Genomic DNA, 24816 nt, shown 5'->3' on the forward strand with positions numbered 1-24816 from the left:
CCCATGAACTGTATGTTTTATTGTGGTAAAGACATTGTCCAGGCAGGCGAGGAGGGGGGGGCGACTCACTTGGGATAGGCATGGGATGGGAATTACTATAGACCTCTGTCTGAACTGCAGTAAAGGCTGAGACTCGCAATAAGATAAAGATCTAGATGGGAAAAAATGGGCATAAGGAGAGGAAGATTGACTTTAAGAATATAGAGGACAAGAAGAAGGTTACCTATGAAAAAGGTAGACGCAATGAGAAATTGTCAAGTTACTATCTTTCTATGACGGGTCCTATTGCTTCATAACGTTTCTGTCTCTAACACCGCATAATAACTTCTATTATTACATAGAATCCTTCCCTATAACTTCTCCTATTACTCCATATAGCGCCATCTATACCCTTCTATTAAACCATATATAGCTCTTCCTTAAAATCCCTTCTAGTACAGCATATAATTCCTCCTATTACTCCATACAACCCCTTCTTATCATTCCCTCTATTACTCCATATAACTTCTTCTAAGTCCTCCTATTACTCCATATAACGCATACCTTTACCACCTCATATTGTTCCATAAACATTCTACCAGCACTTAAAAGCCATACACTTAATTGAGCCTACCTCAAATAAAACCACAACTTGGCGGTAGGTACTCCTCTCTCCACTACTAAAGCTAAGAAAAATGTCACAGAAATAAAAAGCTATAGGTTCAAGTGACTTTTGATCAGCGGGCTTCCTTGGTACCCCAGCAGGTAGCTTTTTTAAGCCCCCACCGCTTAACATTAAAGTTCAGGAGAAGACACATTAAACAAAGGAAGAGGGTCCCCCCCTCTTCTTCAAGCTTCTGTGTATAGCGTGATGATACTGATATACCGAATGAGAGGTCTATGGCCTTTTGGCGTCATTCCTCATGGTCCATGTGATAGTTTGAGAGGTAATATATCAAACTCGGTGAGGTATAAGGGGGTCAAACTGTGTCCAGTTCCCCAATGCTGCCTTGACCCCATCTACAATCAATTAAGCACCTAGAGATTTCTAGTACCCTACTCCAGCCCAAACTACACTCCATCGCCTAACAAAAGTATCTAAAGGTAAAGTGAATGAATGGGTCACAACAACCCATATGGCCCATCTCAAAGCTGCTTCCATATAAATGAATAATGATACTTTACTAGCTCACGTATTTGGTTATAAAGACTTTGGTTGCCAACCAAGTTAAAAACAAAAAGCACATTCCCATTTCAAAAGATTATAAATATATTCATACCATCATAGAGACCAATGCTTCTGAATGAGAAGGCATACTGGGTTTTTTACTAGCTCCCTGTTCATATTTTCTTTGAATTCTATAGATTACACTGTATGGAATTCTTAACTTAGCTTTGAACATTATTGATGTTGGCAAAGACCAATAACACATTTTGGCTGAGGGCCTAAGAACATCCAAGGGTCAGAGTTCAGACCTCCAGCTGGTCATAGGGACCCTCCCTTAAAATTATTCACAGCATTCCCTGTTTAGGAACCACAAGCTGGAATTTTAGGGAGCCAGTCAAGAATCAGGGAAGATGCTGTTCCACATAGCTAGTATTACCTGATTGCTTCCTGTGCTCATTACATATACCGTGCGTAATCACTTATTCATATGATGCATGTCTTATAATAACCCACCCATATGCCAAAGCAGCAATAACATTAAGCCTAAGAATGATGTCACTATGAACGCTGAATGCATGACTTCATCGAAGCGCAATGTCAGATCGTGCATGGAGATTAACTTTAAAAAAACACGGAGCTTTGCCCTGCTACACGCTAGCCTTCTATGAACATTACACATGTGGAAATATTATGATTATAGTGTAACACCTCTTTTTAATCGGCCTCACATCCCTAATGGTGTTTCATCCTTGATGGTGCTTACAGGAGATCCAGGACTGGCAATGTCTCCACATAGTAAAACGTCAGACTAGTATAGTGTACTAGGATACTAATGTCTAGATATACAGAGGAGACAAAACAATACGCAACACAACAGTTTATTAGTAAATACGCGCACAGGGCTTTGCCAGGTAGACTCCTAGGGCTTCTAGTGATAGTCCTTCTCTTTATAGCAGCCTGTGACCAGAATCCTCACCAGGACTCTAGCAGGGACTATGCTACAGGGTCAAGGGGCAGATTGTCAGGGTCACAGTCTGACTCCTTCCTCTTCTACACTGCTGTGATCACGTATGACTCCCAATTGGTGTCTTTTCTACCTCTATGTTATGGTTGATATCCTTGCTTGACTGCAGGTGACTCATTGAAGTATATCTTTAAATAATGGCAAGTGAAGGTTTGACCGGTATTGGAGACATTTGTTGAGTTGCTACATAGAGCCTTCACAACAGCAGGACATCTCTTCTCTACTCCTGCCTTAAAACGATGCATCTGGCAAGCTCTACCCAAAAAGCCTTTACTAGTAACAGCGAGGGAATTTTGGGAGGGCCACTCTTACAAAAGTGCTCTATGGTCTACAGCGTGTCCATGGCAACTGGTGGTATGTGAAATACCAGGGCTATAATACCAAAACAATACAAATCTTTAGGTCTCATCGACGGTTATGGTGCTGATGTCACTTTATTATGGGTAATGTAAGAACGTTCTACTTTACCGAGAAAGTGGATAAGTGGAACATACATGGGATAGTCACGATGAAGGCTCGAAGTGCTAGCCATTCCTTGCTTTCGGCGTGCGTATCCTGCCCGCTGGCGCACACTAAAGGGTGCATATGCCTGCTTTGCCAGATGGCTCCTCCAGGCCTAGTTCCATGTGTAATCGTGCAGATCATGTCAGGATGCACCAAGACGAGATACGTTTCTCCATTTAGGGAAATTACCCCATTCCATTAAACTGTTCGCTAATTATACATGGCTTTTTATAATGTTAGTACGAGACATAGGTTATCAGAGGATCATGGGAGCCGTTCCTTAACACAGTCTGGCAAGGTACATATCATTTATCTCTAACCTTTTATATTGTATCAAATATCTGAACGCGATCTCTATAAAAGCAACTTGTTAACACAGAACGCTGAGAACTTCTGACCATTCCGTTCTCTCCCACTTCAAATCCATCCTGCTCGCTTCCCTCCCTGACCCTTTTTCTTCCGAAATACTTTGGTTCACCAGGGAAAAGCAAAAGTTGTTTAAGGCGCCAGAAAACTCGCACGCCTTGTTAAATTAAAGCCAGGATGCAGGGCAGGGTATGGGAGGAGAGGTTTGAAGGCAGCAACACCCCAATTAAGAAAATATAATTTAAATTAGTCCGGTATGGTATTATGTGTTTCTGAAATTAAAAACATATGAACCAAATAACGCCTCCTAGAATAACGATTTAAAAGGAACTATCCCGATCAAGCATTAGTTGCCTCTTAAAGGGACAGTATCATCGTATGGGATGTATAGGCTTATGGAAGGGAACCAATTAGTCAGTTATACATTCCCCATACTGCTGGGCAGCATTGTATCTGGGCTGGTCTGCCATATGTAAAAATTATATGTGTCCTGAGAAGCATGGCTGATGTGGTCATCATACCCCCAACATGGTGTCCCAATTTGGTTGGGAAATATGCTCGAGTACCTGCTTGGGTTCCATCATGTTGAAGGAGGCCCATATGGTTGCAGTCACGTGGTCCAAGTGCGTCCCTCACTTTGCGGCGCTTGAGGCTGCTGCCTGTCTCGACCCATGGGAGTTACGGCCCTCGTATTTGACTAATATTCCGGAAAATGAGGGCTGACGTTTAGTTTTTACTTATTAACACTTGGGTCTGGATTGCCAGTTCTTTGCAGCGTATGAAAACCACGCTTTTCGGCCTGGCTTCTTTAATATTTATTATTTACACATGTATGGTGGCTGTTTTCCAAGGCCTGATTTCTCATGCTTGGCAGCTCCCGAGAACCGTGTTTTTTTTTTAGCGATGCAGAAAGAGGACATTGTATGTGGTTTTCTAGGACACGAGTTCAAGCAGTATGTGGGACAGACATACGTAGTCGCCAACCGGGCCGTTCCAGAGAACTCTGGGTCAGGCGTTGACAAGGGGAGTGCTAAGTCACTGCAGGTTGATTTCAATGAGACAAAAGCAGCTGTAGGGTAGTAAGGGTGGTTCGAATAGCTAAATTGCTTATTTCAAACATTATGGAAAGACAGGTTAGAGGACGGCTGGAAAGAGGGGCAGGGTGGCATTGACCCCTTTGCTGTTCTGGTATGAAGGTTCTGGTCGGCTTTTGGTATTTTCACTTTCAATTCCATATTAAGGGCAAGCAAAGGGTTCAGGGGTCAATTACCCCATGGACTATTCTGGGCCATTACCAGAAGTCTTTTCTGTGTGTGCTTACCTGCACTTTCACATACAGCCACCAGGGTGTCTAGAGTAACAAAGCCTTTAGGCAGCATTTACATCTTGACTGCATCCCTCATGTGCTCCTCTTATGAAGTTTCTCTGCTTTCCATATGTTGGCCAGTACTGGATTGTGTGATCTGAGCATTGCCTTTTTAGCCAAATATTATATACACTATATTATTGGGCCTGTACTATGAGATTGTCCCTTGGGCTGAATGGTTCTATTGATTTTTATGGAGTGCCTTTTGGTAAAGGTGCTTTGGTTAGTTCTCATATTTTTTTTTTGTTGAATGATTTTTGGGGTGACATATTGGAATTCCATTTGTCTAGGCTTCCTCCCCAAGCGGAAAGATGTCAGGCCTCCCCTGGGAATCCATTTCTGCCATTGGCTGGGTTGAAGGTGGAAGACCTGGGGTTAATCCGTGGGCCTCATTTTTTCCTATGGCTGCGTTCCAGCTTTGTCCATGGATTTATTTATGATTCTCCAGATTCCCCTTATTTATTTATTTATCAATGCCCACGGCAAATCAGTGCTCTGTGTCAGCTGCAGCTGTGCAGTGTGGGAACATCATATTAGGAGCAGCGTGGATGAAAAGATTTCTATGGCTGTTAATTGGAGCCAGTCTCTCATCCATAGAAGCAAATGCAGAGAACAGGAACGATCTTTACAGAAGTAAAAACAAGGTTTTTAAAGGTGCTGTTCCACTTACACAAAGCAGTATGCTTTGTGAAATAAGCCTCATCAGATCTGTCATATTCTTTACTTTGAAGGTTTAATCCCACGGAATCAACACAGAAATCTTTAGGACGCTTTTTCAATTTCTACGGCAACAGCCAATCAGTGCTGGCTTTTGTGTCACATGACAATTAAGTATTGCCAGACAAAATTTCCCATGGTCACATTATTATTGTACGGTGAGTACTTTAATATGTACTTTTCAAAAGAAATAAAACACCTGAAGTAGAAGCTGCTGTGCTGCAGCTGCCTTCCTCCTCTATGGTCCAACAATTCTTCAAATTAGGGACCACGCAGCTATCATATGATGGCTGGCGTCCCCCTTTAAATGGAAGCTCTGCGGGTTTCTGGTGATACAATGTTTCTTCACATGTATTATAGTTGTTAATCTGCATCAAAAAAGAGACAACAAATGTGCTTGCGATTCTGCCCGCCAGATCAAGGAAACTTGTCTCAGATTGTAAAGCCACTGTAATTTAATATCAAGACCAACAAATGGAGTTTATCATCTATATATATTTTTTATACTTGTTTTATACTATATATTGGTTGCATTTTCTTTACTATATATATATATATATATATATATATATATGTGTTATGATGTTCATATATATGTGCACAAATGGCAAGTGCATAAAGTATGATACACTCAAGATTAGGGTTAACATACCCTGCTCTCTGCTTCCAGGGGGACATCCAACAGCTGATGATCGTCCCGGATCCAAAAGCCGCCTCTGAATATTGTACCAGTTACATGCCCAGCTGTGATTCTGCGCTAATCTACGCCGTGCAAGACCAGGACCCAGAATTCCCTGTAGAGGTAAGCGACCAAAGTGATACAGGCTGATCCAGGGTGCCCGGTATAACCCCCCGCAGTCTTAACCGTTACAATAACAACATAAATAACAAGAAATGATGTATTTCGGGGTTAAATGTGATATATGCAAAGTTACAATCCCTTACCTAAATGCTAATTTTTATTTTGTTATTAATTTGTTATTGTTGATATCATTTGTTGCTTTTATATTACAGTTAAAGTCCATGCTCGAATACGGATTATTTATATTTTAGAATACTTTTACGTTCTGGATTTTTTTAAGGATTGTTAATAGATGTATTTGGCTGCCTACATCGCTACAAAAGAATCTTTGCGATGCGCTATGAAACAGTCAAAGAGTATCCAGCAATTTAGAAAAGTAAATAGATTAAACAGAATAGATATATCTGGTTGATATATTGATTTACAGAACATCGTTTATCCTCCAGCTCCATGGATGACAGGTTACCAAGTGAGGAAGTTTTGTTTCCCACCACCAGAACAGGCGTGAAATTGGGACTTTTCTCTTGGCAGGGATATCCTCTGAATTCCGAGTCGGCTTTCATTGAGCAGATGGAAAGTGAGGAATGTCCCAGCTGGAATAGTAACAGCTGGGTCCCAGGGCTGGGTCTGGTTCTGTGTCATTCACATGAGTATGAGTCAGAACCCCGGCATCCGGTGCCAGGAGGCAACAGGGAAATCCAGGGATGAGTGATGTGTCATCAGAGCCCCGGGGAGTAAACCCCCATATCTCACAGCTCAGCAATACTGCAACACATCATACATATTCCGGGGTTCTGGGATTAATAATAGTATTATTATTATAGTTTATGGCTCTGTATGCAGGAACATGCTTATACTAAGAGTAAATTAAATACATAGGTATTTTATCCATCAGTATATTTATTCTCTCCATTAAGTAGTGGACAATCAACAGGTAACAAACAATCGGATAGATACGCATGGATGCCATTGATCAAATATACAGCTGAATGATACTACTAATGTAAATATTTGTATTAAATTACGGTTGAGGTTACCGTACTTTTGATCTTGTTCTTGGGGTCCCTATAGCGAAGTATAAAGGTATACTAATAGTGAGTGCTCACCTCTTATCTATACTTACTGATACTAATAATATATATTGGGTAAAAATGTATTCGCATGTCGATTTTCTATATTAGAACACATTGCAGCCATTTTTTTTCCTTTTTGGCTGCACACAGAACGCTCCGGTACAAAAAAACACTGGTATTTTATTTTTTGTTTTGAGTTTTTTTTTAATTGTTGGTCGTAAATAAAAGCCAATGATCGAAAGAAAGCAGAATTCTCACGGTCCTCTACAAGTAAATTAAATTATATGGATGCGAGCCAGGAAAACTCAGTGACGTTCTGCCAGTAACCATTCCTCTTTGCACCTGCTGGGTACAGTCCACAGTCCAAGTGGTTTTTTTTTTCTCCCATTCTCATCTTAACACTCTCTTAAATATCAGCTGGGGATCTCAATGAGCCAAGACTGCTCCCTGAGCAAGTTCCTAACCAAAGCGTGCGCTGCCCTTCTTCCCATCTAATGGTTTTGGAACTTTTTCCAGATAAGTTAAAATTAAAATTCCGGATAAAATCATTTTCTAAAAAAACAGAAATGAATTCCTTCTAAGAAACATGCTTCCTGTATTGTACTAATTAAAATAATTCAGTCCCTTCATATAACGCCACCTATATAACCTCTCCCTATAACACATTCTGTTACTCCATATAACCCCTCCTTATAGTACCACCTACTACTCTATATAACCCCCCATAACTTTTATTACTCCCATGTATAGCTCCACCTGTTACTCCATATACTCCACCTGTTACTTATCACTATACCTCCTCCTACTTCTCCATCTCTTGTGGGTTCTTGTGGTCCCATCATCCTTATGGACCATACCTGTTTATTTTTATTGGGGATATTTCTCTTGCTCTTATCACTGTCCTCTCTTTATTTAGTACTTTCTTATGCCTGTCTTGGCCCCCACAGAGCACCACAGAACCTGTCCCGAGAAAAAAGGACAGGAAAGGTAAGAAGTCCTCTAAAAAGAAGGACAGGAAGGGCAAAAAGAAGAAGAAGAAGAAGTCTGTTGCTGAACAGATACATCCCGTGCTTGGCACTATCATGACCTTGACCCAAGGATACCCTACGTCATCCGTTACACAGACGGTCCCCGTAGTCATGGTAACTCCATGCGTGGTGCCCACATGCCAAAGTGCTTGCTTATTTCCAGTTGGAAATAACCCCGGTGCTGAACGTGTTATGTACTGTGTGTGGCTGGTAACCAACATTAACAGCAATGCAGCTGGAATGCCCTCCATCCATCGCTCCATCATCTCATCCAATTACTAACAACATCAATAAAAGAATTGTACAAAATACTGTCGCCATGGGTCTGTGAGCTCACAACCAGAAGATTAGACCACAGGTCGTAAGAGATCTTACGTAGAAACTAACTGGTCAGTACTGACCGGTCGAGCTATCAGCTAAAAGGTTGTGCAAATAAGAGGAATTTGGTGTTTACTACAGAGCAGGTCCGGACTGAGGACGGATGAGGCGGCCTTGGCATTTTAAGGCCAGTGGCCACCAATAACGTAAGTGTGGCCAACGGCTGGATAGGGGAGCCAGCAATTTGCTGCACACTATAGAACCCAACCTGTTGTTGGAGGTGCAGATTGGTTGTGTATGGAGCGATGCTGGCCAGCGGCCCTCCAGACATTTTCCCGGCGTGCCAGATGGTCAGTCTGTACCTGCTGCCGAGCACAGTATGCAACAAGCAATTTGTTGTTTTTTTGGGTTTTGTTATTTTTTTTTAAGATTCTTAAAAAGAATCTAGATTTAGAGCTTTAACTGGGGGATCCCCAGTCTCTTGACCTCACTAGCATGTAATTTTCACCAAGCATTGAAAGAAGCTAAGATATTCAACAAATATCTTTTCCATATAACACATTATGACTTAAATTCTTTTTTATGTGATAACAAAAATATAATACTTTAAGTATATTAACTATTAAGCGGCATAAATGAGTTGAACTTGGCAGGATATGGGGAAATACAGAGAACAGTGCCGCTGGATCTGGTAATGAAGGGTTAAATAAGGAGAATGATGCTGAAGGACCGTCTCATAATTTTGTAATTACTAAATAAAACCTATAACATCACTTTCTCACAACATTTGACATCACTTTTCCACATGCTCATCCTGGCACTAACCACACCGAAAAGCTTGAGAGTTGCCTTCTCATCAGCCAAAAACCATCTCATCTCATCTCATGTCATCAACCATACCATTTAGTGGCTTTTATTTGCTTTTTATTCGGGGTTGGGCCATTTCAGAATGGAGCTTGTTGAGACTTACAAAGCTCGAGTCACTGGGCACCTCATCAGAAACTGTTACTTCCATACAACTTGGCCAGATCCACATCCACTGACACAAAATCAGGCTTAAAATAATGACAAGTGGCAGCGGGACAAATTGAATTGTAATAAGAAAAATGACAGGGATATAAATTTTCTCACATGCATAGTTTAGGCAGATGGGTTTTGTTATAGGACAAGACTTTCCAGTACAGGACGCAGAGTCTTCGCCTCCCACCACGAACTGACACAGACTGGGGACCTCTGGGACATGGACATCAGGGAATGGCATGGGGGGGCAATGAGACATGAAGTTTCATGACCATATCACATGATGAAACAGGCAATTGGGTACTTTGGGATACAGGGTGACACAGACAGGAGGAAGCTATGGGGAATGGAGTCTGCCCCTCCCCCCGCAGGCTGACACAGACAGGAGGGGGCTATGAGGCACGGAGTCTGTCCCTCCCACCGCAGGGTGACACAGACAGGGGGGGACTATGGGACACGGAGTCTGTCCCTCCTACCGCAGGGTGACACAGACAGGAGGGGGCTATGGGGCACGGAGTCTGTCCCTCCCACCGCAGGGTGACAGACAGGAGGGGGCTATGGGGCACGGAGTCTGTAGTTAGATATAGTTATAGGACTTGGTCTGTCTCTAAAATCCTAGTGTGATGAAGTATGGCTTAGCATTAAGCAGCAACCTTTCCAAATTTAAATACATCATTAATTAAAATTATGAGGTGCCTTCAACGCTCCCAGAAATGGCACAGCCTGTACTTTTTTTTTCCATTTGCGAAACTAACATTTGCCTTTTTTAAACTACCAAAGACAGAGACAAGTCCCAAGGCGAAGCCTACAGAGGATCCCATTTTCTCTGAATATGACTTACCAGAAGACTATTTTTATACTCAGTCTCCAGAAGAGATCCCAAAGACCACAGTGACGGTCAGCCTCAATGCCACTGACTATGAGGTAGGACCGAGCATTTCCCGAATAACTATTCCAGTATTTAAGATGTACAGCTATAAGCATCGTTATGACTCTTCGTTATTCTAACAGGAGATAACGGAGGAATATGTTGTTGGAGAAGTAGAAGAAGACAACAGGGAAAGGGGAGAGGACTATGAAATCAGGGAGTATGATGAAGAAGACTACGAAGAAAGACAAGAGAGATACGGTCCAGTGGAACGGGGTGACGTGGAAACCAAAGAGAGCGAATTTGTAAGACTTAACCTCCATCCTATTCTTCTTTAAATCCATTGTGAATCCATTATTGAAACATGTTATTTATTTAAAGCACTAGGAGGAGGTATAGAAAGTGGGTATGAAGTAAGGGAAATTCTAATTAGGGCTATTATAGAGTAATAGGAAGAGTTATAGGGTGACGTTATATAGCGTAATATGATGAGTTATAGGGTGAGGTTATATGGAGCAGTAGGAGATGTTTTCTGGAGTGGTAACCTAGGGTTACAGGAAGGGTTTATATGGCATACTATGAGGATTTATAGGAATGTAAAATATAGTATTATGAGTGGTTGTGGGTTGTTCTTCATAGACACAGGTCTCATCAGGCAGAGTTTTAAGGAGCGGTTATTTTGCATACATTATAGAGAAAATATGACAAAACTAGATTACGTCTCTGTAATGAAAAATGGACTTCGCAGGCTTGGCAAGAACATTTTGGCAACAGTCTCTTTATTTGTGCCAGAGGTCAGGTTTCCAGCTTAAGTTTTATTATTAAGTCACACAGCGAGGTTATGGAGCAGACTGTTAGCCTCCACTTGTGATGAACTTCAGTTCTGTCGTCGGTCCAGCTAGGAGTGCTCCCTGTTTGGACTGGCACCAGCTAGTCGCTTTATCTGGAAAATATATTTTCACATATCTGAAGAAAGATGGCTTCTCTGGTTGCTTGATTAGTCCTAACAAACCAATCACTATATATATATATATATATATATATATATATGTTTTCACTTTTATCAAAGTAGTTTCATTCTTTTTTAATCTGGTTTTTACTTATGTCCCCTTAGAACGAAGGCCAAAGCACAAAAGGAGAGAAGGGAGAGCCAGCCATCCTGGAACCTGTGAGTATCATTGTGCATATAAAGAATCCATCTGTTCCACTGTGTCTGGCCTATCTATAATCATATTTCTTCTTACTGCAGGGTACCCTGATTGAGGGACCTCGGGGAGCTCCCGGTTACGCGGTATGTAAAAGGGCTAGCGGGTTCTCTTAGGAACTCCTTAATACAAAGATCATGTCCAGTGCTACCACAAAGATACCCTAAGGAATTTAATGTAGAGTGCCTTGGTGATAACCTAACCTTGGTCACCAGCCTAAATCTTAAATATATATATATATATATATATATATATATAAATTTATATATGCCATAATTTATGGATTCACTCAGAAAATGAAAAAAGGGGCATTTTTTACGCTGAGCTGAGGATTGCGGGCCAAAACCATATATTTTTTTCATTGGCACAGGAGTGTCTGAAGTACAGTGGAGCGTTGGCATTTGCATCTTGGTAGGACGAAGACCAGCCATGTGACCCTGTAATAAGACACGCTTGCCAGACAACATGCATATGTGCCCCATCTAGTCCTTTATAAAACACATTCACCCAAAAAAATATTATAGAAAGCCCATAAAAGAAGCACAGATACCATTCCATAATCACATATGTGCTACCTAAGTCCTTTATATTGTAGACTCCCCTTGTGGTTGTAAAACACATAAAACATTTTTTAGATAGTGGCCACAAATCTAGATAGTGGCCACAAGTGTCTGTAGTACTGGGCTATTTGTGTGGGCTTTCCACCGCACCGAAATGTGCCAGCACCCCCCTATTTTACTTGAATGCAGAATATAATTAAGAATTAAGAATTATGTGTATAGCTCTTTAATTATGTTTGTGGCATATCTCCATGTTTCTCTTAATAATACACCTATGAAGCAATATTTTATGTGTACGCTGCCATTATTTTAAGGATCCAGAACTAATTTTCTCATTTTTTACAAACATTTTAAATAATATTTGCATGAATAAAAAAATATATATGCTCCGAGGTCCATGCCTTTTAGATTGTAAGCTCCTCTGAGCAGAGCCCTCCTTACCTCCTTATGTTTCCGTAAGTCAAGTTGTTATGTTATACATTACTTGTTATATCCTTTGTACCCATTGTACAGCGCTGCAGAATATGATAGGGCTACATAAAACAATAAATAATAATAATAATAATAATAATGTTGCATGTTTGGCCTAAAAAAACCCAAATTACTTAATGTTGATTTACTTTATATGGACAGGGATTGCCTTTTTAAGGTGTCATAACTCTTAATGTTTATCAGTATTCTCTCATACACTTTTAGGGAGAGCCTGGACCACCCGGACCTACAGGTCCAGTTGGACCCATTGGAGATCCAGGGGAAAGGGTAAGAGATACACTTTATACCCAATGACAGATGTGGTCTGTTAATTGACATGAACCGTGCAAAGGTTACAATGTGCCTACTTGAAACAAGTGTAGATTCTACAAATCTTCTTATCTGGGAGTCATAGTGTCTACCAGACAAGAAACCCTCTGGGCAATACAGAAAGCGATAGCGAGTTCTGCATATACTGTACACACAATCGTTTAAATACATATGTAAATGATACGGGACATGAGTATTTTATTGTAGGCAGGGAGATCCATGTTTATCAGTGTATTTTCTCTAGTTATTTTTTTATAATTCTGTGTCTTTCTGTCAGTTTCATTACCTGCTTACTCTTCTATGCAGGACGTCTTGCAGCAATACCTACAACTGCGTATATTTACATTAAAGCCATAGGTCTTTTTAAAAATACTGTTTAATTTAGACAAAATGTTAACCGAGCATCTAACCCTCATCAGATCCATCGTTTTATTCTTCCCTGAAGCTTTAAGCCCCTTGGTGCAACCCCTTAACCTTTAAGGAAGCTTGAACAACCTATCAGTGCTTGTTTTGGTGTCACGTGACAGTTAAGCACTCCCAGAAAAAAATAATTTTACATGATCAAAATGTATTTCAGCAGTACTTGGTGTATGTTTTTTTTAATAATCCATTAAGTTTTAAAAATTCAGAAGAAGTGGTGGAACAGCACCTTTAACCATAAAAAACAGCACTTCCAGACATATGGACTGTATATGTTACAATACATAGTATTTATTTACAGTCTGTTTTATTCATGTTTTTTGTTTTGTAGCTAAATGTGTGTAGTTTCTGTGAAATATTGATTGAATTTACATTTTGTAACATTCTATAATCTATACATCTCTATACATCACTCCCTCATCTCCTCCCATATAAAATATATATGGGGTGGTTGCCAGAACTTAAGCAAATATTTTTTTAGATTAGTAGTTCTTATTTATAGTTTATTAAGTTCTTATTTATAGTAAAAAAAAAAGTACTTGGCAGGTAGTTGATGGTCATGCAGTTCAAGGCACTGGATATGACCATAACATTTAGCACCTGACAGGTCTAATGTAGGGCTTTTATCTTTTTCAGCTGGAACGTAGGAATCTAGTTAGTGATGTAATGAAACGTGAGACTAGCAGAATCCTTTTATCGTTCCCTCTCTGCCTCCGGCATGAAGCCACAGTCTACATGTCATTGCATGAGCTGTGGACGCCTTGACATCCTTTGTGTGACTGACATATTTCTTTCTCCCACTTTTATAGGGTCCTCCAGGGCGTCCTGGACTCAATGGAGCTGATGGTATACCCGGTCCTCCTGGAAACACTATTTTGCTGCCCGTAAGTTGGCTTTAGCGTGAATGAGGGATAGTATATACATTGTTGTGTTCAAGGCAGCAAATCAATCTTTCGATAAATCGTGGCCGGACAAATGTATTTAGAATTGAGCCACCAATGTACCTTGGTACCTGACTTCTTTTTCCAGCTAAAGGGTTAATGGTAACAGGTTATTGATAATTATGAATTTGCAGTGATGAAGCCAACTTTTTGGCCTGAAGAAGGTGCCTTGTTTGGGGTTTTTCCACAACACTCGCTACCAAGGAGTTGTTGTAGGAATTGTGGTTTTAATAGATATGTGTATTTGATCTATACATTTTTGTAGTTAGAAAATTCCCTTTGTGTCACCTGACTGAAAGACAGAAATATTCAGAAGCAGAGAAAATATCAATAAGTAAGAGTTTGGTGGGAGCACCATTTACCCCTTCATAAGCGAAATGAAGCCCCTTGGATCAGAAGAAGGGTTAAATATTCCCCTAATAGGTATCAGGCATGCTCGACAAATATGTATATATATATATAAATATATATATATTTACCATGGGAAATCCTACAATAAACAGCAATTACAGACAATTAAAGCATTAAGTACATATTTGATCTATATAGGGAACGCTTGTTGTCATAAAATCAAACAGAAACGACCCCTCAGGAGAAAAATACCAGCGTGCACAATAAATCTTTACATCATGTAGGCATTCTATGCAATAAAAATCCCAGCTGAGACTAAAGTGAAATATATACACAGAGCATTAACTATCATTAAAAAAATTGTAACCATGTGGCTGGTATGTGGCCTCATCCCCTGAAGACAACATAACTTGACATACATAGATTTACAAAGTCAAACATTTCTAGCGCTATCCATTTTTATACCTATATTTGGATTTGTTTTGAATTTTGAAGACATTTAGTACAGCATGTAATTTTCATTATTTGGGTTTAAAAAGCGGATCTAGAGTTTTACAGCCTTTGCCTTCTCTCTAGAAGATACTTCCAGTGTGACCAGCGGTCTTACATCTATGCAGCTCCAAAAGAGTTATAACAATTTAGTAGATAAGGGCATTTGATCCATACATTTAACCAGCTGAATGTATTGCTAGGACAAAAATCAAGCATTGTCCGACCTATTAGGTTTACTTCCCATAGGGCAGTTATGTAGACATGAATGTTCCTCGGTGGTGCACCTGGAGAACATCCAATACAATGCAGGAGAATACCCTTGAGTGATTATGGCATTTAGATGCAAACAAAAATCATCAGCCATGCCAGTATTCCCTCAATCTCCCCATAAAAATGTTGCTCTAGGCAGTTGCCCGAGGCTAATGTCTGAGGGGAGCAACTTTCCCCGTTACATATATCTTTGACCGATTCCATTAACCTGGTTTCCTGAAGGTATGTAGATGACATGTCATTCTACCAGCATGTGTATATGGTTTTGACTGTGCAAGATGGACAGATGGCCGCGCCTCATTTACTTTTCCTCTTTCAGAGAGCATGCTGTCTCATGTGCTTCTAGTTAATTTGCATGTAGGGGCAGAGACACAAATAACTTTGGTCTGCAGCTTTTTTTTTACCATAATGTAATTCGGTCAGCCCTCTTGTTAGACCTTGGTCACTGCCAAGTTTAATGCATACTGCAAGTTTTTTTACTCCTCCCATGCCAGTATTCATAAAGTATATAAAATAATGCTTTTGGACCTGGGCAAAGCTGCTTAAGGGCATAAGTTTAAAAATAGTCAAACAGGTTTTTTTTTTTAGATCAGGGCTATGTTGAATTAGGGAAGAGCTGATTTTAATGTTCACAGTTCTATTCCTGTGGTATGACCCATCACCATCCTACACCTGTTTGTGGTATGGCCCATCACCATCCCACACCTGTCTGTGGTGTGACCCATCACCATCCCATTACTGTCTGTGGTATGGCCCATCTCCATCCCATTACTGTCTGTGGTATGACCCATCACCATCCCATTACTGTCTGTGGTATGGCCCATCTCCATCCCATTACTGTCTGTGGTATGACCCATCACCATCCCACACTTGTTTGTGGTATGACCGATCACCGTCCCACACTTGTTTGTGGTATGACCCTTCACCATCCCACACCTGTTTATGGTATGACCCATCACCATCCCACACCTGTTTATGGTATGACCCATCACCATCCCACACCTGTTTGTGGTATGACCCATCACCATCCCATTCCTGTTTGTGGTATGACCGATCTCCATCCCATTACTGTCTGTGGTATGAGCAATCTCCATCCCATTAGTGTCTGTAGTATGACCCATCAACATCCCATTCCTGTCTGTGGTATGACCCATCTCCATCCCATTACTGTCTGTGGTATGACCCATCTCCATTCCATTACTGTCTGTAGTATGACCCATCACCATCCCATTACTGTCTGTAGTATGACCCATCACCATCCCATTACTGTCTGTAGTATGATGTACTCTATTTATCTCCAGCAATCCATCGTCTTAATAAGGACAGCTATTTGAACAATTTGGATGCCACCCTATGTGAGGCACTATAATAGAATAATTGTGATGAACTATTGAAGGGTTAAATATTAAATGGTTAACGAGACACAGGATCAGCTAATTTAAGTTGCCAGGTAGGCTAATTTTATATTTTCTCACCAGCTCATAAAATTCATACTGCAGTAATTCTCTGGTTTGCGGTTGGGGCCAGCTGAGGGCGCCATTGACCCCGAATGGAACAACAAACCTATCGCATAAAGCAGTTTATAAATATTTACCATTCCTTGATCGATTGTATAAGGGGCTTCTATGTCACATTTTCCCCCCACAACCTCCAGCACTGTAGCTAATAGAAGCCTGTGGTTTAGAATGGCTGCAATCTATGAATTACTTGCAATTTTAGATCCGCTTCTTCATTTTGTGATTCTCACAGTTCATTTGGTGGTGGTAGTGGTAATGCCTCCAAAAAACAGTGTGTTTTATAACAGTAGTTAATAGGCTGGATTTAATCCTTGATGACAAGTAACTGAATAGTAATGGAAAAATAAGATATTTTCCATTGCAATCTACAGAAGGATTCCTTGGCCTGTTTGTGGCCCTAGGGGACTGGAAGTTGGGTTTCCAGCATGTATAGATTTGCTGTTTTTTTTAAAAAAAAATAAAAATAATAATTTTATCCATTAAAATAACATGAAATGGATCAGAAATCCGGCACCGATGGGGTTAATGCTGTAAATGACTATTGTAGCTGGAAGCGGCTGATTTTTAATGGAATATCTTCATAGGTGTACAGAGGCCCTTTATCACTCCCATCACTCCAGTGTTCCAATGTCCCTTTATCACTCCCATCACTCTTTTATCACTCCCATCACTCCAGTGTTCCAACGGCACATTGTGTTCGCTGATCCAAGTTTAAGTTTAAAAGGCTAATTGATTGTTGGAAAACCATTTTATTAAAATTATGTTACAGCCAGAAAGTTCCTTGTTTTCCATGAAAAGTAGTGTACTTTCTAATAGTATATCTGTCTATCTTCAGTAGAGCACCACGTACTTATCAGTGTGTTCCTGAAGATGCAGAGTAACTGTATTTGTGCAATACCAGTACAGAATTGCATACATTCTATTAGTATTTGATATCTAACCATTACTGAAATTGCAAATTTGGCAAGGATGATACCTTATTGGTTTACTGGACTGCATTTGTTTAAACGCTTTTCAAGCCCACTTGGGTCGCTTCTTCGGGTATCTCTGAAGGGATCAGGCAGAGTTGTATGTACCTTCTAATAGTGTATTATAGATTTGGGTCACTGGATTTCTTGTAGAATCTAAGCACCGTCTAATAGTATGTCCTGTGTATTTGTCTCATAGTTCCAATCTGGAAGCGATTCTCCAGGACAACCAGTGTCATTTCAGGAAGCACAAGCTCAATCAATCTTGCAGCAAACCAAGGTATGTCCTCCTTGTGATATTTAGCTTGTATTCATAATTCACTTTGTAACCCCTTAACATATGAGTTCTTAAAAAAAAAAAAAGAAACAGCATATTCTCATCTGCAATGAAGGGTCTATTGAGTAAAATGTTCTATTTGTACATCCCATCATCTTGTGTTACCTGGTAGAACCTGTAGCAGACGCCACATTGTCTGCAGAAATCCAACCAGGCCCATTTAGCCGTGGTTCACCATCAGATGTCCCACTCAGGGCCAGCCTTAGGTGTTCAGGCGCCCTGTGCGGACTACTTCTCTGGTGCCCCCCTCGACAAAAAAGGAAGGGAAAAAATCTTGTAACAAACAACTAATTTTCATTAGTGAAGTGCAAACAAGTACAATAAAATATAACTGGAAATACTGGTAACAATAATGTACCTTAAATACATTAAAACATTAAAATATTGGAAAAAAAAACAGCTAACAATGCAATCTTTGTAACAAACACATTTTCCTTTAAATATTGAAAAAATTGGACCCTAGGCAATTATTTCCTTTGCACCCCCTCCACACACCCTAGCATGCAATCACTCCCTCTGCTCCCACACCAAAAAAAAATATTTGCCACACTGACTGCAGATTAGGGGAAGACTGTGAGAGTCAGTGCGGTCTTCCCTCCTTCTGACACTATCATGACATTGAGAGGTCCTCTCTCTCGTACTTTTCCCCAGAATCCCTTTGTCCCCTCATTCACTAAGCCACACCTCTCTTTTCCTTCCTCCGTGTAGTTCAGGTATAGATGCGTGTATAGCATTGCAGATATAGATCAACAGAATAACACACAAACCCAGCTTTGCAGGTATAGATCAACTGGAAATATCATATAAACTCAGCGTTAAAGGTACAGATAAAAAAAAAACTTAAATTACAGGCATAGATCACAGATTGCACACCCCAAAGGCCAGCCCTGGTGTCCACATAGAACTTGACCAGCACCCAGATTACACACAGAAAGTACAGCCCAGCCATCTTTGTCCGCAAACAGCCCAGCGTGAGCCATTTTCGTCCCCAAACAGCCACGCTTAAGGCATCTTTGTCCCCAAACAGCCCAGCATAAGACATCTTTCTCCCCAAACAGCCCTCCCTATGCCATCTTTGTCCCATAAACACCCTGCCCTTGGTCCCCAAAGCTTAAACACCCTGCTTGTGCCATCTTTGCCTTTCCCAAAATCACTTATACATCGATTATACACTTCACTCTGTCACTCATTCACACAAATCATTTACACATATTTATTAGTGCATTCTCACAATTCATTTTCACAATTCATCCACATATTAATTTATTAATTCATCCACACATTAATTCATTAATTCTCTCACTCATTCACACAATTTATCCATACAATTATTTATAATCTCACTCATTTACACAATTTATCCACATAATTTATTTATTCTCTCACGCATTCACACAATTCATCCACACACCAATTCATTCATTCTCTCACTCATTCACACAATTTATCCACATATTATTTAATTCATTCATAAATAATTAATCACTTACCCTGGTGAAGTCCTGTGGTGGGAGCACGAGGCCTCAGTCTCGCTGCCCCTGCAGCTGCGCGCGCAGCTTCACCGGTGAGTGTCGGGATATGACGTCATATTCCGGTGCTCATCATGAAGCGCCACCCTGCGACCAAGACCTTACACTCCCACCACCGCAACCACGCCCCTCTCTCTCCTCCTCTCCCTGCCGCCTGTGTGCCGTGCACCCGCCTCGGTGCGGCCCTGGCCTTGGTGATGGGATGGCCGCACAGCTCGCACACCCCAAAGGCTGGCCCTGGTCCCACTAAAGTGAAATGGAAAACCCCAATCTCCTACAGGTTCCTCTTAGTATTCATTATAGTAGGATACCCCTATACTACAGCTCACTTCTGTCTGTTTTACTCATAAATAGGTGGATACACATCATATCTCCTCTTTCTCCATCACATGTCACTAATTTGTTTTCTTTACTGATTTTTAGATGTCCATGAAAGGTCCGCCTGGACCTCTTGGGATGACAGGACGATCTGGGCCACTTGTAAGTATATTTTCATTAATTCAAAATAACCAATAATTCAATCTCACCTGTAGAATGTTTTAGTGGATGAACATTCTAATGCAATCATTGTTTTCATTTTGTTAGAAGAGATGTTATGATGGTAATTCCAGCACAAGTACTAGCACTATATCTGTGAGGGGTCCTTATCCCTCATCCTGCCCTCTCTCCCTGATTAAATAGCAGATTAAGCAGGGGCTTATTGGCCCCATTAGTCTAAGGAGAACTAAGAGGCTGTGGGAGAAGTAAGGCAGGTTCCTCGCTATTATTTGACTCTTGGCAGTTATGCATATTTTGCTAGAGGCAGTGTAGGTGACATGGAGATCCAAAGAGTAACATATGAACCTTTTGGTGGAAATGTTTTCAATGTACCGTATTTGCTCGATTATAAGACGACCCTGATTATAAGACGACCCCCCAAAATCTGAATATTAACTTAGGAAAAAAAGAAAAAGCCTGAATATAAGACGACCCTAAAGGAAAAAAGTTTTACCAGTAAATGTTAATTCATGTAAACTATTTTTTTTAATAAAAGCTATGATTGAGAAAAATATTTTTTTTTTGTTTTTATTTCTTTTATATTTTCTATTGTATTTTCCAACCTGTCCCCCAGTTACGCACATCTGCCCCCAGGCTTGCCACACCAATATGGCACTGTGGCCCATGATATGCCTTTTAACCCTCTATATGCCACTGTGCCCCATGGTATGCCTTTTGACCCCCTATGTGCCACTCTGCCTCCAGAAATGCCTTATACCCCTATATCCCATTCTGGCATTTAGGGGGCAGAGTGGCATATAGGGAGGTATAAGGCATTCCAGGAGGCAGAGTGGCATTAAGGGAGTTAAAAGGCATTATATAGAGCACTCTGCCTCCAGAAATGCCTTATACCCCTATATGCCACTCTGGCATTTAGGGGGTTAAAAGGCATATTATGGGGCAGAGTGGCATATAGGGAGGTATAAGGCATTTCAGGAGGCAGAGTGCACTATTAAATGCCCCCTTAACGCCACTCTGCCTCCTGAAATGCCTTATACCTCCCTATATGCCACTCTGCCCCATAATATGCCTTTTAACCCCCTAAGTGCCAGAGTGGCATATAGGGGTGTAAGGCATTCCAGAAATGCCACACACACACACACACACACACACACACACTTACTTACTTACCGGTGCTTCCAATTTCCTGGTGTATTGCCGGGGCAGCGGGTTGACGTCTCATTCCGCGGCAGCCGGAAGGAGGTGGAGTTGGCAGCGGGGGTTTGTATGCGTCCGTCGCAAATACCTTCCCCGGCTGTCAGAGATCAGGAACTCTGGAACAATGATCTCTGACAGTCGGGGAAGGTATTTGCGACGGACGCATACAAACCCCCGCTGCCAACTTCACCTCCGGAAGCACCGGTAAGTGTGTGTGTGTGTGGGGGGGGCGACGACAGGAGGATCCAGGTCCCCTGCAGCGGTGCGGGGGATCTGGATCTTAGTCTCCTAATCAGACCTCTATTTGAGGTCTGATTAGAAGACGACCCCGATTATAAGACGAGGGGTATTTTTCAGAGCATTTGCTCTGAAAAAAACCTCGTCTTATAATCGAGCAAATACGGTATTTCTTTTTCAGATTTATGTGTGTAGCTAAGTCTACACGTAAAAGGCGGTTGCTTGAAATGGTCTGTCCAGATCATTTGCCCCAGTGGTACAGGCCATAAGAATATTTCTAGTCTCCCTACAATTTTTTCCTCCATTTTTAAAGGGTCTTGATTTGTCGCACCTATAGTAATTGTGACCTGGATCACTTGAACTGTAAACTTTACCCTTTAAATAATTCTCATAATGCAAACAAAAAAATCAAATATTTATGCCACACTGAATGTGTGACAGGGACAAAAGTAACAATATGAATGTGATTGAGGGTGTTGTTTCATTGGCCTTTTTTATGTTGATTTTTCATTTAGGTTTTATGTAACTATCTCTTTGTGTAATTTTTTTTATTTTTCAGGGTCCTCCTGGGTCCCAAGGCGCAAAGGGTGATTATGGGGACCCTGGACCTCCGGTAAGACTGCTCTTTATTCCTAATGATATTCTTAGTTTACGAAATAGCCAGATCAACCGACACACATAACCATAATATGTTGATATGACCATAATGTGAAACGCAGAGAACCCTAAGATGAATATGATTTTCCTAAGAGTCACTTCATGTCCATGGAGATCGTCCCTTGGAATCTTGGAATGGTGTAGCTCCATCCATTATCATCAGGTCTTTGCATTTGTGATTAACCAAAAGATAACGCTGAATTCTGGCGAAAATAAAACATGGAAGATATGTGGTTTTTGGGGAATGTTTCTAAACTGCGGTTGAGAGCAGAAAGAAGACTGGAGGGCTGCATGTCTCATTAATTCATCACTGCTCTCAATCTACGATAGCCTCTTCCGTTTTGATATACACTAGAAACATGCAAACAGTGTTATGTACATGTAATTCTGGTATCATACAGTGCAGAAAGAGAAAATGTTTTATAAACCCATGTAATTGGTTGGCCCTAACCTCATGCCCTCAACCTGCTTATAATCCCTCTTTGGTCCTTCTGTACACATACAGACGTAAGAGTAAAGGAAACTTATTTTTACCTGTTTGACATTCATTTCAGGGTCCACGTGGTTTCCAAGGTATTGTAGGACCTCCTGGCAAGCTGGGTAAAAGAGTAAGTTATAGTACTAATCTTTCTACTCTTTTTATGTGTATTCCTTTGTGGCCCTTTCCTTTGATGCTCCTCTCCGTTTCTGAGAGCCCTCTCAGGCTGCAGTTATTTGCTGGTGTCTCGATTCGCCATCGGGAGGCTTGATATCGTAATAGGCATATAGGCGAGTTGATGAGTTGGTAGCCTTGAAATCTTTTCTTTCAAGTTATGTTTTCCTTTCTTTTACTCGTAATTCTCTCCTTATTCTGTACCATAGGGGCGAGCTGGAGCAGATGGCGCACGGGGTGTTCCTGGGGAAACAGGAGTCAAGGTACGTCTCAACTTGAGTAGAATTCTTTGAAGAATGTTTCATTACATTGGATTCATGCATGACCATGTGATTTTTTTTTTCTTCTTTTTATGCACCGCCACCAAAAAAATAATTGCAGGATTTTTTTTTTTATTGACCCATAGGGCGACCGTGGATTCGATGGTTTGCCCGGACTTCCCGGAGAGAATGGACACAAGGTAAGAAACAGGAATAAGGGGACATTTGACTGATGATTGACGGTTGATAATTTAGGCAAACCCAAAACTAAAATCCTAACTATCACCATAAAATATTGTGTCATCATACAAGAGCTTTTAAGGCAAGGTTCTTTATAAACATGCATTAATGGAGCATTCCTCAATGCATTATACTGTAAACAAGCATAGCATTTGTAGAACATTCTTCATGAGGAGTGTTCTGTAAGCAACTACATAATGAACCTTGGAAGGCTGTTTTTTGGAAAGTGTTCAGTGTATTATACTATACTTTGGGCACTGGTTCAACCTGCTATAATGTTGTAGCTTGTTGTTAAACTTGCGTTGTGTTTGTCTTCCTCTCTTTCTTGGCAGGGAGATATTGGCAGTCAAGGCCCACCAGGTCCACCTGGAATGAATGGAGAAAAGGTAACATCCATGGCCACGTTTGCTTTTTGAAATGATTTATTTGACGAGGGATCTGTGGCATTGATTGGGGTGATCAGGCAAGTCTCCATACACTTTGTAAAGGAAGCCAATTCAAATATATTGGGCACCCACTTTCATAACACTGTGTTTGCTCATTTATCATTAAATAGATACGACATAGTCTAACAGGATGGTTCCAGGGCTTGGAAACATCTTGGTTCCTTTAATTTAGCTTTTACTACGATCGCTCCATTTCTAGAGTCTAAATTTGAAGCTCTTGATATAAAACTTCCAAATTTGTATATCTTGCTGCGTAAAGGGGGATTAAGTGGGACCTTTAAAATGTAATCATAAAACTATAGTTATCTCATAGCTTCAGGTTTAGTTATTTGTCAAAAATATCTCAAAATCTACATGAGACTGGAGTTATTTGTAAAAAAAATAAAAAAAAATCTATTTACCCGAAGCTTGCATTTCTCCCGTAAAGAATTGTAGATGTAGGTGAACAATACGTTTAGTTTAGTTATAGTGTAATCAATTACAAAGTGAATGAAAGGTATAAAAAAAAAAAAAAACTGTACAAAAATCATTTTAAAAATAAGAGTTATAGGAGAAAAAAACTTTTTTTCCTTATAATAATAAGTTATAATAATAATAATAATTATTATTATTATTATAATAGGAGCTAGTTACATATGATGAAATACAATCCAGAACTGCATTAGTAATTTCAGCGTTCCTCTTTCTTTTGTTTCAGGGATCCGGCGGGCAGCCTGGTCCAGCAGGTTCTCCTGGAGAAGCAGTAAGTTTATTGTGTTGTTTCATGGATGTTCCATCGAAATTTGAATTCTACCAAAAATACATTTTGTGTGAAGCAGCACGCGTTTACCCACTCCACCAAACCGCCTTGTCTTGAGTGAGAATGACATTTAGCTTAAACCTTAACATCCAGGGAGTGTTTTCAAATTGACCCCCAAGAAGAAGAACTGGTATTGGGGGTCTGATCCACGTGATGAGAATGGCTTCCATTGAGTTGGACTGACACTCTTAGAGTGGAGCTAGAAT

At 40.6% G+C, this 24816-nt stretch overlaps 1 protein-coding gene across 2 annotated transcripts in view; it reads left to right on the top strand.

The window, feature by feature from the left end:
- COL5A3 (collagen type V alpha 3 chain) overlaps positions 1-24816 on the top strand; it is a 70384-nt gene that overhangs the window by 23620 nt on the left and 21948 nt on the right. The window contains exons 5-20 of one of the 2 annotated variants that reach the window (XM_053464820.1): positions 5795-5926; positions 7947-8141; positions 10146-10289; positions 10377-10538; positions 11348-11401; positions 11483-11524; positions 12695-12757; positions 14029-14103; positions 17958-18038; positions 20048-20104; positions 22116-22169; positions 22768-22821; positions 23075-23128; positions 23272-23325; positions 23698-23751; positions 24509-24553. In XM_053464820.1, the coding sequence (XP_053320795.1) occupies positions 5795-5926; positions 7947-8141; positions 10146-10289; positions 10377-10538; positions 11348-11401; positions 11483-11524; positions 12695-12757; positions 14029-14103; positions 17958-18038; positions 20048-20104; positions 22116-22169; positions 22768-22821; positions 23075-23128; positions 23272-23325; positions 23698-23751; positions 24509-24553 (1320 nt within the window). The remainder of the gene's footprint in view (positions 1-5794; positions 5927-7946; positions 8142-10145; positions 10290-10376; positions 10539-11347; positions 11402-11482; positions 11525-12694; positions 12758-14028; positions 14104-17957; positions 18039-20047; positions 20105-22115; positions 22170-22767; positions 22822-23074; positions 23129-23271; positions 23326-23697; positions 23752-24508; positions 24554-24816) is intronic. The other variant, XM_053464822.1, reaches the window with a different exon arrangement.

This window comes from Spea bombifrons, chromosome 4, assembly GCF_027358695.1.
Source record: "Spea bombifrons isolate aSpeBom1 chromosome 4, aSpeBom1.2.pri, whole genome shotgun sequence".
NCBI classification, from domain to species: Eukaryota; Metazoa; Chordata; class Amphibia; order Anura; family Pelobatidae; genus Spea; species Spea bombifrons.